The 12,458-nt window shown below is 44.8% G+C and overlaps 1 protein-coding gene across 1 annotated transcript in view; it reads right to left on the bottom strand.

Moving 5' to 3' along the window:
- Window positions 1–3,181: 3,181 nt before the first annotated feature.
- rnf216 (ring finger protein 216) overlaps window positions 3,182–12,458 on the bottom strand; it is a 28,147-nt gene continuing 18,870 nt past the window's right edge. The window contains exons 14-17 of the mRNA XM_033644225.2: window positions 9,163–9,260; window positions 6,071–6,293; window positions 5,211–5,280; window positions 3,182–4,063 (exon numbers count right to left, since the gene is read on the bottom strand). Coding sequence (XP_033500116.2) covers window positions 3,678–4,063; window positions 5,211–5,280; window positions 6,071–6,293; window positions 9,163–9,260 — 777 coding nt within the window. The 3' untranslated portion in view covers window positions 3,182–3,677. The remainder of the gene's footprint in view (window positions 4,064–5,210; window positions 5,281–6,070; window positions 6,294–9,162; window positions 9,261–12,458) is intronic.

The following is a 12,458-nucleotide window of genomic DNA, read 5'->3' on the forward strand; positions in this document are numbered from 1 at the left end:
CAAATGGCGTGTGTTTTGTCTGTTAGCCCCTTTTTTCTTTGAAATCAAAATATTTCCACATTGCTAATGTATAACTGAGTAAATAATTTTATCCTCATCGTCTTTCTCACAGCTGTCTGCTGCTGTTTGACAGTGACACAGACTTTCAAAATAAAAGCATATAATACAGATGACAATATAGATCAGATAAGATGATTTAAGATTGTAAACTTCAACATAAGAGGATTTTTCAACCAGTTTTCTGTCCTTCTTGAGTGCATTTACACCTCCCTCTAGTGACGTTCTGGTCTCTAAATAATCCATCTTCATCTAACTGCTTTTTCATTTTTTATATCAGAGTGTGTGCTGGACCTCCAAGTGTGTATGAGTGACAGCACTGCATTGCCAGAAGTCTCCTTTATAGCCTTATCACGTCCCTTAATCCAGTCCTTTGTTCTTTGAATTAAATGAGTCATTAGGAGATAATTCTCTATAAGACTCTCCGACTGTAATCCATGACCCACACGCTCGTCTGGAGGGCCCTGGGGTGTGTTCAAGGACTAGAAAGGAACAAAACGCTTATTCTGTGGTTTAGTGAGAAAGAGGTGATTGTTTTCAGGGATCCAGGCTCATCACGGCTCTGTCCTCAGGAGAGCAGCAGTGACAGTCAGGGTGAAGGGTCACAGGTTGAGGTCAGGGTTTACAGAGGGTTAATACAGTCAGCTGAGCAGTCACCATGTTTATGACGGTCATGGAAGTCACACACACTCACACAAACTCTAATGGGAACGTATTTTACACATTAGGATCATTTTATTTATCGTGGCGAGTAAAGTGATGTTAACAGTAGTCTGCTGTGGCTTTGTCAGGTCTGAGGTCATATTGATATCGGAGGAAATGTCGACATTGGTCATCTCTGCTTGGGCTCACAGGGAAGCTTGTGTTTACTGGAGGCAGAGAGTTGAACGAACATTAATGTTTACCAGGCAGGGAGAGTCTAATGAAAGACACAGTTGTGGTGCATTGTACGAAGTGTAGTGTCGAGTGTTTCTGGAGGACCATAGGTCAGGATATATCAGTATTTGTTGTTTCACCTTTTTCTTTTTGCCATGTTAGCAGTGTGGCTCAAGTGATGACAATGTTGGTCCATCACTTTGGTCCAGCCCTAAAAATTTCAACAACTACTCAACAAATTGCCATGAAATTTTGTACAGATATCCATGTTCCCCAGAGGACAAATCTGTCTGACTTTGGTGATCCCCTGAATTGTTCAGTACTTTGGTTTAATAATGATAATAATAAACTTTATTAACATAGCACCTTTCATACAAGAAATGCACCACAAAGTGCTTTACAATAAGGACAGTATAGACAGTGAGTTCTTCACATGAAAATTAGTCAAAATGGACATAAAACAGAACTGAGTCATAAAATCATAGTCGTGAAACTCTAAATCATAAAACCAAGTAAGATTTTAAAGGAGTTGCAGCAGCGTGAAACGTAAATCAAGAGTAAAAGTTTAAAATGAAAGAGGTTCAGACCTGTACGAGGAAAGTCAGAGTGAGTTAAAGACTAAATTGAGCAGATACATTTTTAGCTTTCTTTTAAAAATATTTAGCGAGCTAGCTTCACTGATATCTATAGGAGGTGTGTTCCATATCTTTGGGGCGTCACTGACAAAGGCTGCATCCCCGATCTTCTCCAGGCTGTTTCTGGGAACCTCCAATAAACCAGCAGCAGATGATCGCAGTGTTCTTGGAGGCAAATAGTTAACAAGGGAGTTAGCAATGTAGCTCGGTCAAAGCCCATGTAGGGCTTTGTAAACAAGGAGGAGGAGCTTAAAATCTATTCATAATGTAACAGGAACTGTAACTAAATGTAACTTGAAATAAAGGCATGAATCAATCACTCGGCATCTAAATCAGTTTCTCATTTTATGACCATGAGTTGCAGAGTGTTGGAGATATCGGCCTTCTCTCCAATACAAAGGAAGTGGATGGCACTCAGCTTGTGGTGCTCAAAGAGCCAAAAAATACATTTGAAAACTCAACAACAATGTCTCTTTACAGAAATCATGACCCGATTCTTCCTACTGAACTACACCTCCCAACTGCATCACTGCCCAGAAGGAAGCATGCATCCACTCATGGACGAGAGTAGATGTAAACATTAATGGCGTCCTTCTTGGCTGAGTTTTAGCATTAGCTAGGTTAGTGGGGCCTGATGAGTTAGCAGGACATGCTTCCCTCTGTGCAGCGATACGGCTGACAGGCGAAAAGAAAATAGTTCCTACATGAAACTGCTCACACCAAGGTCTGTGGATTATCTTGAGTATCCAGGTCATGATTTCTGGAAAGAGACATTGCTGATGAGTTTTTCAAATGTATTGGTTGCCCTCCACAGGAATTACTTGTGGTGTTATTGTAGTCGGAGAAATAAGTGCCCACGAGCCATAAGCTGTCTTTTAATTTACACATCTTTCATATCCTCTGTCATATAGTTTCAGTGAATGCTATGCCAGGATTTAGTACACTCAAATGAAATGTCCTCTGCTGTCTTATGATGCCAGACGTACTCAGTAATAACCTGCTGTAATTCCACGATTCATATTCCTATGGAAGCCCCTCCATGTCCTCATGTGTCTTTGTTAAATATAACACACATCATTCCATTCATGACGGCTCAGCTGGTGTTAGAAGATGCTGAATGTGATTAAAGTCTAATTCTGGCTCTCATACAAACACAGTCTGTCTCGTACCACCCATGACTAAAACCATTAGGACCCCCGGGCTATAACGGGGGTTCGCTGTGCTACTTTTATAATCTGCACACAGAAACGAGAGGCTATGAGTGTGTGACAGAGTGTGTGTGTAGCAAAGTGATTTGTCACGCTCACAGCACACTTGGCTGAACAAAGATGGCCCCTCTCTCGGTAACATCACAAAGCCTGGCCCTCGCTGCTCTGTGATTGGCGGAGAGAAAGCACCCACTCTGTCATGTGATTGGTCCACAGCCTTGGGGGGGTTCAGTTATCATGAGTCAGCCCCTTTTTCTGCATGAGAGGAGGGAGGAGGGGGAGCGAGAGACTCAACGAGAGACAGAGACAAGCAGGAAGGGAGTCAGAACAGACACATGACCTTATTTTGCTTTTTATAAAAACAAAAGTTTAAACCCATATGAAGCAGAAACTCAGGACGGTGTCAACTTAACACTTTATTAGAAAACTGTGTGGTCTCACACGTTACACAAAAGATACAGAAGGGAATGCTAACTGTTTTTTTTTTTCAATTATGTACTCAAAAATATCTGTATAAACTGGAAATAAATTGTCTCAAGATTCTAAACTGTTCATCAGTTCAACCCCAAATTTGTCCAAACAGAAAAAGATGAAAAAGAAGGAAACCAAGTGACGGGGGATCCATTTCGTAATCAAGTCCCAAGTTCAGCGGGAGAAGGCAAAGTGTTCGAGTGTGTATGTCCACAGTTCACTTATCATTTCAGTGTGTTTCATCAGCTCGACACAAAGCGATGCGTTGAGCGGCAGGTCCGAAATCTGCCTAAGCACGCACGAGCTGTGAAAACAGATGCAGAGAACGAGTAGAAAGCGGTGATGACCACCGATACAGATACAAAATCACATCAGATCCCGAAAACAGCACTGAAATGAGAAGTATAACTGCAGCGAGTGTGTCTGTGTATTAGAAGCGTCTGTAGTAGCGGTGCGGCGGTCCGTAGTGCATGGGCAGGTCCATCATGTCAATGTTCTGGTGATGAGGGTTGATGGGAGGGTTGTGGTGGTGATGGTGGTGGTTGTTGTTGTTGTTATTGTTCAGAGGGGGCAGGTGCTGTAGGGGGGGCACATAAGCAGCTGGGGGCTGCCGGGGAATGACGTACATCCTGCCCTGGGGTAGAGGCGGCGGGTAGCGGGCACGTGGAGGCACGAACAGAGGGGCTTGTACCGCCTGCGGGTGAGGAGGGGCTGCGGGGTTCGGGTTGGGGGGGTTTTCCGGGGGCGGACCCACACGTGGCCGCTTGACATCAGTGATAGGCTCCGGAGGAGGGCCGACCCTCTTCCCTGAATTATCTAAGAGAAGAAGAAAAAAAATAAGAAGTCATGGATGAAGCAGATCTTCCTGTACGGTTTGATAGCTTGTTGAAATGTTGTAAGACTTCCTGCCGGTTTGATTCGAACCGGCCTCAAACGCATCCAGGCAAACCAAACAGAGGAAACACTCCTGCAACTGCTGCCGGTTTATGGTGTAAACAGCCAACTTGTCTGAATAAATAATGGTTGAAAAGACAAAGAGGAAGCAGCAGAGAGGAAGAATAATGTTGTTGCAGTGCAACGTTTCCCTGCCAGGGAACATAACTCACCACATTTCTACATCAGGGTGAAGAAAAAACACTGGACGAGATGAGAAACGGGACAGAAACACTGAGCAATAATTAATAGTTCCAACAGCTCCAACTAAATCATTCATTTCAGTTTTCATAGTGGCCCTTAACACATTCTTCCTCTTACCTGCAGTGCCATTAATCAATCTAGATAGTTTTGGTGCAAGTTTAAGAGTGTTGGAGATGTCTGTCTTTTCTCGGATATAATGGAAGTAGATGACACTCAGCTTAAATTTGGGCCTCCTGTATCGTCTGCTCAAAGGTAAAAGCTCGTACTCAGCGAGGAGAATGTGGGAAGACTCAGACAGTGTTCTCTGTGCATGTCTGAGAACAGACTGCTCATACAGTGTGTGGAGGGATTGGTGTTCCTTCCCCTTCCTTTTCCCTTTCCCCATGACCTTCATGGCTGTCTGAACCAGACAAGGAAGTTTGGATTTTAACTTCACAGTCAGATTCCCATCCAGAACAGCCTGATAAAATAAAAACATCAGCGTGCATCTACTGCTCGCTAGCTAACATTAAAGCACAGCTTAAGAGGATGCCATTAATGTTTACATCTCACGCTGTCACACACATGAGCCTCTCGTCCTTGAGTAGATGCACGCTTCCTTCTGCGCTGTGATACAGTTGACGGGTGTAGGCTGGCAGTTATTGGCGTTTTGAGCACCACAAGCCGAGTGCAATCTAGGCAGACATCTCTACAGCTGACATCTCAAACACTCTGCAGCTCACATCAAAACAATATAGGCTGATAAATAGCACTACAGGTAAGAGGAAGAATATGTGTTTTTAATTTTGGAGAACTGTCCCTTCAAAGCTGAACAGTGAGTACTGACCTGCAGTTTTCTTATTCAGCTCTGCCTCTCCTTCCTTCTGGATCTCCTGAATGATTCGCTCATCGTCTTGCTGCAGAAACAAACACAGAAGTTGATAGTGTTTCAAAAAAGATAAAGGAACAACTGTTTTACTGTTTTATCGAAGTCAAGTGAACTCTTGAGGTACACAGATAATTAATTGAGAGAAGTGTCCTGGTCTTTGTACAGTAGCTAAACCTCAACCATCTAATGCGTAAGAATAAATCAGACTTCGGCCAACACTGCCTTTGTTAACCTGCAGGCTTGTTGTGTCTGAGTCTGGAGAAAACAGTCTGCTGAAAGGTCAGAGCTGCTGTGGAGGGACTGCAGGTTGTTTTAAGAAGAGCAAGTGTGGTCTAAACTGTTATAAAACAGACAGTTCCGATCCTTGTATTATAATATACTCTATGAACACATCTTGATGAGAGAAACCTTTCAATAATGAGGAGGCAGTCGACCCCTTCACCAGTCCTTTAATGGCCCTCTGGTAACCAGTATTCATCCATTTCTTGGCAAAGCCTTGGAGACGAGCTCTTGGCCAGCTCTGGTGGCTCTCTATTGCTGCTGGAGCATCTCCAGCTCATTAACTACTCAGGGTCTAATTGTTGCTTGTGGTTGCCAGTGATACTGCGGCCAGGTCGCTGTGGGCGGCCACAGTGTCAGATGGTCGGGGGTCAAAGTGCAGGGAGAGTGAATGAGCATGATTGTGAGGGTAAAGGAAATATGTTGGGACTGAATGTGTGAATGACCACACCAGTAAATCTGAAAACACACTGTAACAGAAATGAGCTGCTGTTATCTTCAAAATAAAAGCTCAAAGGCAGAGAACACTGAGAGATTACCGTGGGGTCGGTCCACAGGGAGCACTTGCGGCAGTGTCGACAGGGAGCGCCAGGAGAGCGGGCGTGCTGGCAGAAGTGGTTGTAGCCGGTGATGGGCTCTCTGCAGAGGTAGCACATGAAGCTGCCACAGCGGCATGACATCCGGTTGCAGCCCTCCGACTTGACCAGGCCCGTCCCGCACTTGACGCACTTCCTCACCCGAGCTGCTGTCATACGCTCCTCACTGCAGCACATGGACAGACAGGGTTAAACACAAACTGATGAGCACGAGAGTGAGACAGAGACATAACAGCGCTGCCAAAAACACATCTGACTCTTTGCAGATAATCAGATGACCTTTCTCCTCAGAGTCTCAAGGCCAGAGTCGTCCTTGTGTTTTTTTAATCTTGTAGTGAAATGAGAAATTTAGTCTGCAGCTCAGGTTCCTGTTAGTTTTTCCTTGTGAGCGTTAACAAGAGGCCATAACCCAGAGGTTTGTTTCAGGGTCAAACACACACAGTTTTCCTGTGAAATATTTTCATTCAACTTGTTTGTTGCAGCTTTATCATAAAGTCAACATGACTCTGGGACACAAGAATAAATAGCCCACTGAGACACAGGTCCCCTGGGTGCTACACCAGTCGTCTTTCTCATGGCTGTCATCATTAAGGTTTAATCATTGTTCCTGCTTCATGTTTAGCTTTGGTTCAGCACGGGATTGGTGGACTCAGAAAGGTATATTGCGCAGTTTTCTGTTACTGTTTGTAAACTGTATCGCCAGTGAAAGTGAAGGCTCTGACAGTCAATCGTCGGTCAATGTCAGGCCATTAGTCAGTGTCTGTTGCCCTAGTTTTTGCAGCGCGTCTCACATGGTTGTATCTCATTGGCCCTAGGCGGCCTTTTTTCAGCTGATACAGCATGTTAAATTGGCTTCTGAGCCAGCAGAGCCTGTCGGTGAATAACATCACTGTGACTGGCTGTTCAGTTCAGTGCATGAGAAGAGAAAGGAAGTGAGGAAAGTAAACAAATGCCTCAAGTCAAGAGAGAGTGAGACCAAACCCAACTTGTTATATGAGGTAAAATTCTGTTTTTAGCCAATGAGCTCTTCAACAGTTTGTAATCGTGTTATTGTTTGCTAGCAAAAAACAAGCAGGTTGTGTTGTTAATGTGCTAACTGCTAACTGATTGTTCAGGTACAACTTTTTGGACGAGTCGGCATTTGTCCCCACTACTTCATGTTTGGTGTGTCTGGGGCTTAAAAGTGAGGGCATACCTCAGATTGGGGTGTCACCTCACTATCATTGCATTTTTTTCAGCCCTGCTTCCTCAATTTTCGTAGCTTACTCTTGGACAAATGTTGCTTACAGTCTGGCATGCTGTTGCTAACTTTTTTATAAAGTCCCGACCTCGATTCCTAGTCCTTTGGGATTATTAATCGGGATTAGGTTTGTATGAGTCTATACAATGTTTTTTAAGGAAATCCTGCATAGTGTAGCTTTAAGGACTTTATCTAATTTCAAGTGCATGGTTTAAACTAGGGGATGCTAACCCTGTGTAGCATCTTGTTCATAAGCTGTCCATAGTTTAGACGACAACATGCATTCATATTAGTCTATGTTAACAGAGAAATGTGATGTATGTTGTTTAATATGCATTTGTTTCTATATTTTTGTCATGTAGAATATTTTAATCTTTCCTTTTACATAGCTTAAAACTGCTTTTTCTAAATTTTCTTATATGTTTGATTTGATTTTGATCAAGTTCTCATTATGTATTACTTTAACTATTAATCTTTTTGAGAGGCTTTTCACCCTGGGCTGGTTGGATTGTGTATATATGGGTGTGGTAACCATTTTTAAATATTCTGACCTTGAGAAGATGTGACTAGGATCAAAACTGTCAGTGTGCTGGTTACCTTTCATTGACACTAGTGGATAATTTCACAGAGGAATCGAATGATATTCATAATAAATATCTTGATATAAAGATAATAATTATCTTTATTGTTACAGCTCTGTTCTGAACAAACGTTTACTGAGGCCTCTCCCAACTCTTGATCATCTGTGCTTATAAGAGACCGAACCCTAAAATCTGAAGCGGTTTGATGTTGCCATCATGATTCTTTTAGTTAGGTCCTGTTAAAGTCATCATGTCTGTGCCGCTCAGACCTGCTCCACTGATCTTCCTACCAGGCCACTTCCTGTCTCTTTCAGCACCAGGAAGTAAGAAGATCTGAGCATGGCTCAAAACAGGAAGTACTGCCTGTGGGCCTGCTGGGCCACGGGAAGCAGCCGGCTTATCCACTTCCTGGAGTGTTGTCCGGGAAACTGAGTTGTTTACCCAGCATCCTCTCTGAGTGAGGAGCAGAGGGGATGGCAATGATAACAGAGAAAATCAACAGGGGCCAGCAACAAAAACACCGCCTCGTTTCCACCAAGCAGTCCGGTTCAGTTCAGTTCAGTTTGTTACACATTAGAATGGTTATTTTTGCGTTTCCGTTGTCAAAGGTTGTGGCTGGTACCAACAGAACCGCTCCATACGTCCCGTTTTTTTCGTCACGCCCTAGCACACTGATCCAACACTATACGGTGAAGCTGGAAACCCTGCAGACCCGTTGATTGGTCAAAAGACAATCACGCTCGACAGGGACTCAATGCACAAACCCGCCATTTTTAGATGTTCCATTGACTGCGACAGACTCTAAACACATCAGCCTGTTCTTTTTTTGTTCTGAAAATGTCAGCGTTCAACCACGTTCTGTGGATGATCAGAGGTGCAGATGTTCCTGTGCACCTTTGGTGAAGAGAAACCCAGCCTCTGATAATCAAAGTTTAACCAACCACATCTTTGCTTTTTGAGTAAATTTCGGTTGATAATTAGATAAATAAAAAGATTTTAGGCCTATTACTTAAAAAACAGTCGACACCGGGATTTCTGGTAAGTAGGCTATGATGCCGTGGTGGTTATGGTGGCTTAGCAAAGTAAGGCACAACCTGTCTCCACACCCTTTAAAGTTGGCACAGAGTAGGCACAAGAGCAGCACCTAGCGCCCGACCTCGCCTCTTCCAGGCTGTTAAAGACGTGACATGTGTCCCTGCCCTGGGAACACTTACAAGAGCACCCTCATGCGAATCTCGTCCCTCTCCAGGACCTGCTCACACGTCTTCCCCACATGCTGCTTCCACTGGACATGGCACTTTCTACAGCTCTCCTGAAGGAAAAGACGAGACAGGAATTATAAATAAATGTGTCTGGATTATGTAGAAGAGAAGAAAGAGAAAGAATAAGAAAACAAAAAGAATGAATTGTTTCCTTTAACATTTATTCACTTGTTATTCTTTTAATACATCATTAGACACCAGGAGAGTATCCCACATTTCCACATCCACCCATCACTGCTCCTCGTCTCACAGTAATCCTGCTGAATAAGAGGAGCCCTGCAGTCAGAGTCTGCTCTATATGCTGCTGGTGCTGCCACTGCAGGGACTTGGACTTACAGACAGACACAGCGACTAGGTGTGGCTCTCCCTGCAAATGTGTGTGTGTGACTGCAGCAAGAGTGTGATTTGCTCGCCGCTGACTGCTTGGTTGCCTAGAAACAGCAACTCCATCCTCCAACCTCCAACCTCCCTCGTCTTGTCAGCCCTGAGACGTTAGGCATGGACAGCATCACTGCACACACACACGTGTTAGCTGAGGGTTGCCTCCCTTGCTAACCCTTAGCTAAGTGGTGTCACCATTAATATTTGAACCGCTCATCTAATATTGAAGAGCATGGCATGTGACAGCTGATGCAGCACCAGTGTGATGTAAATCTCCATGGCAACCTCCAGTCTGACCCTTAACCTCAGTCAGAGACACACCCATGACGTCCTGTGACCTCTTTGCACATCCTTCAGTCGCTGTGTGTTGTTTTATTATTTCAGCCACCACAGGCTTGTAGCTCTCACAATATTCACGGAGACAGCTGTGTGTGTGTGTGTGTGTGTGTGTGTGTGTGTGTGTGCGTGTGTGCGTGTGTGTGCAAGGTCAGCCAGAGGGTGGGGAGCTGAGCTGGAGGAGCTGGAGTTTTCGTTGGCATTTGGAATGGTTCGGATGGAAACGCCTAAAGACTCTCTGAAGGACCTTCAAAGTTAAGTTGTAGTAGCGTTGAGCAAAGGAAGAGTCGTTATTTAACACGAGACAGATGAGAAGTAGACCAACTGTGCTCACATTTTTGTGTCGTTTCTGATTTATAAGGGCGTATCCGAGCAGAGAGATGCATGAGCATAAAGCAGAAGGAGACTCTTTGGTTTCTATTATCAGTCAAACGTGGGTCTTTACTGGAGGGGTTATGTGCAAGCCAAGAGGGCGCAGAACTGGACAGAAAAAGCCAGATCACACAAAGACCTGGAGGCAGAGAGTGAGGAGGGGAGGAGGACGGGAGGCAGAGCGGTGAATGATCGCCCCCTAGTGGTAACCTAGAGACCAGGAAGAGGAACAGCATGAGAGAGAGTGACAGCGTGTGTGTGTGTCTGGGACATGTTTAACAAGCTGTTGAAAGGCAGGAACACACCTGAGTTCTTATAGCGCGGCTAAAAATACAGCCCGTGACGCCGGGTGTCAACCCTTGCACGGGGCGTGTCTTCCCCGCCGTCTCCCGCCAGCACCATGGGGGTTATATTTCAACACAAGTGAGTGTGGCTGAAAGGTTGTAGACACGCACATGATAGCAATGTGTGCAACTTGCACCGAGGAGTTAGTGCATGTTAAGCAGTTTCTACATCCATTCATTCACTCCACCCATCCTGTTCTAACTTGTCCTCCCTCTCCACTCCCTGCTCTCCTCTCCCTCGGGTCCTACCCTCCTTCCTCCCCTCCTATCTCCTCCCTCACAGCATCACCTTCCTCCATCTTCATTCATACCTTGCCTCTCCTCCTCTGGATCTTTTCCTATCTCGTCTCCTGCGGTGCAGCCGGCTGCAGCAGCCCTTATAAGGCAGTGCGAGCTGCTTGCACAGCCTCTGATTGGGGGGCTGCGGTGAGAGTGCATGTGTACATGGGTGTGTTTTTTTTGTGTGTTTGCAGGGAGGCGGCTTTTACTGCAATCAAGATGTGATAATACATGCAGAAAGACTCTAGCGCACTGATCCTAGCTCTTGTCTGCACTCTGACAGCCTTCCAGTGGCCTACATTTTACATTCCTCTACTCTCATGAAGTAATCATATGCAGGCCAGCAACAAGCCCATCCAAATGTCCTCATAACCACATGTGGAATACATTAGTGTGTGTGTGCGTGTGTGTGTGGAGCAGGAGAAAGGAAAAAAAGAGGGAGGAGAATCTGGGTCAAACTTGATCTGAACCACATTTGAAATGGAGGCAGAAGTGTGTCCAACCAGTGAGAGACCAGTGAGAGGGGAGTGGAGCGTGCAGCCGGCCAATGAGGCGGCGGTGTGGCAGAAGGCGGGTGGGCTCAGGGAAGTGTGTCAGTTACATAATGAAGCCCCTCCCTGCTCACAGGCGGAGCGGGCCGACTGTACAACTGTCTTCAACTGAGATTATACCGACGGGGAGCGGGATAAAAAATATTGCATACATAGAAACAAAGAAAAGAAAGATAATATAAAGATCTATGTGTTACGGATGCTCTTGTGACAATATCTGGGTTTGCGACCACACAGAGAGGAAACAGAATCTCCAGACAACACACACCACAGCAGCCACAGACTCACATCCTGATTTCTCCACACAGTAAAGAGGAAGCAAGTTGTGTCGACTTTCTGTAGCACTTGACTTACTTACAAAAAAAAAAGCATGAGTGCCTCGATGTCAAACATTGAGCATAAGACCTAAAACATGTTATAATAGTTGATCTAAATATGCAGCTGATATTGTTAGATTTTATCTTAATATTCAGAAAAGGATCAGCCCAAAAGATATCTGGAGCATAGCTAACTTTTTTGTATCCTAGGGTGTGTGTGTGTGTGAGTATGTAATGGGATGCAGCTGTGCAGACACACTGCAGGGCAGCCACTGTGAAACTCTGGCTCCACCTAGAGGTGAACTGACAGAACAGCAGGAGACACAACAAATGATCTGTGAAGAGCGTTTTGCATTGACACAGCTTAGACGTTTATGAGATTACATTTAGGGCTCTGCTGCTTTCAAGTGAAGATGTTACTGGGACAGAAGGACCTTCTCACCGTCCAGTGGTTAATGAAGAAACCACTGCAGGGAAACTGGTGTTAAAAAACACATGATTACTTTCCTGCCAGAGGAACTAGTGGAGCCTGGGTGAAGTCAGCAGATGTGATGTGACACAGAGACAGAAGATCTCTGTGTGCCGCCGGACAGAGAGTTATGTAAATGTGTCATAAAATACTAACAAGCTTAAAGGGGAACATATTAAAGTGTGTTTTTAGATATTGG

Source organism: Epinephelus lanceolatus, chromosome 18 (assembly GCF_041903045.1).
Source record: "Epinephelus lanceolatus isolate andai-2023 chromosome 18, ASM4190304v1, whole genome shotgun sequence".
Classification (NCBI taxonomy): Eukaryota; Metazoa; Chordata; class Actinopteri; order Perciformes; family Serranidae; genus Epinephelus; species Epinephelus lanceolatus.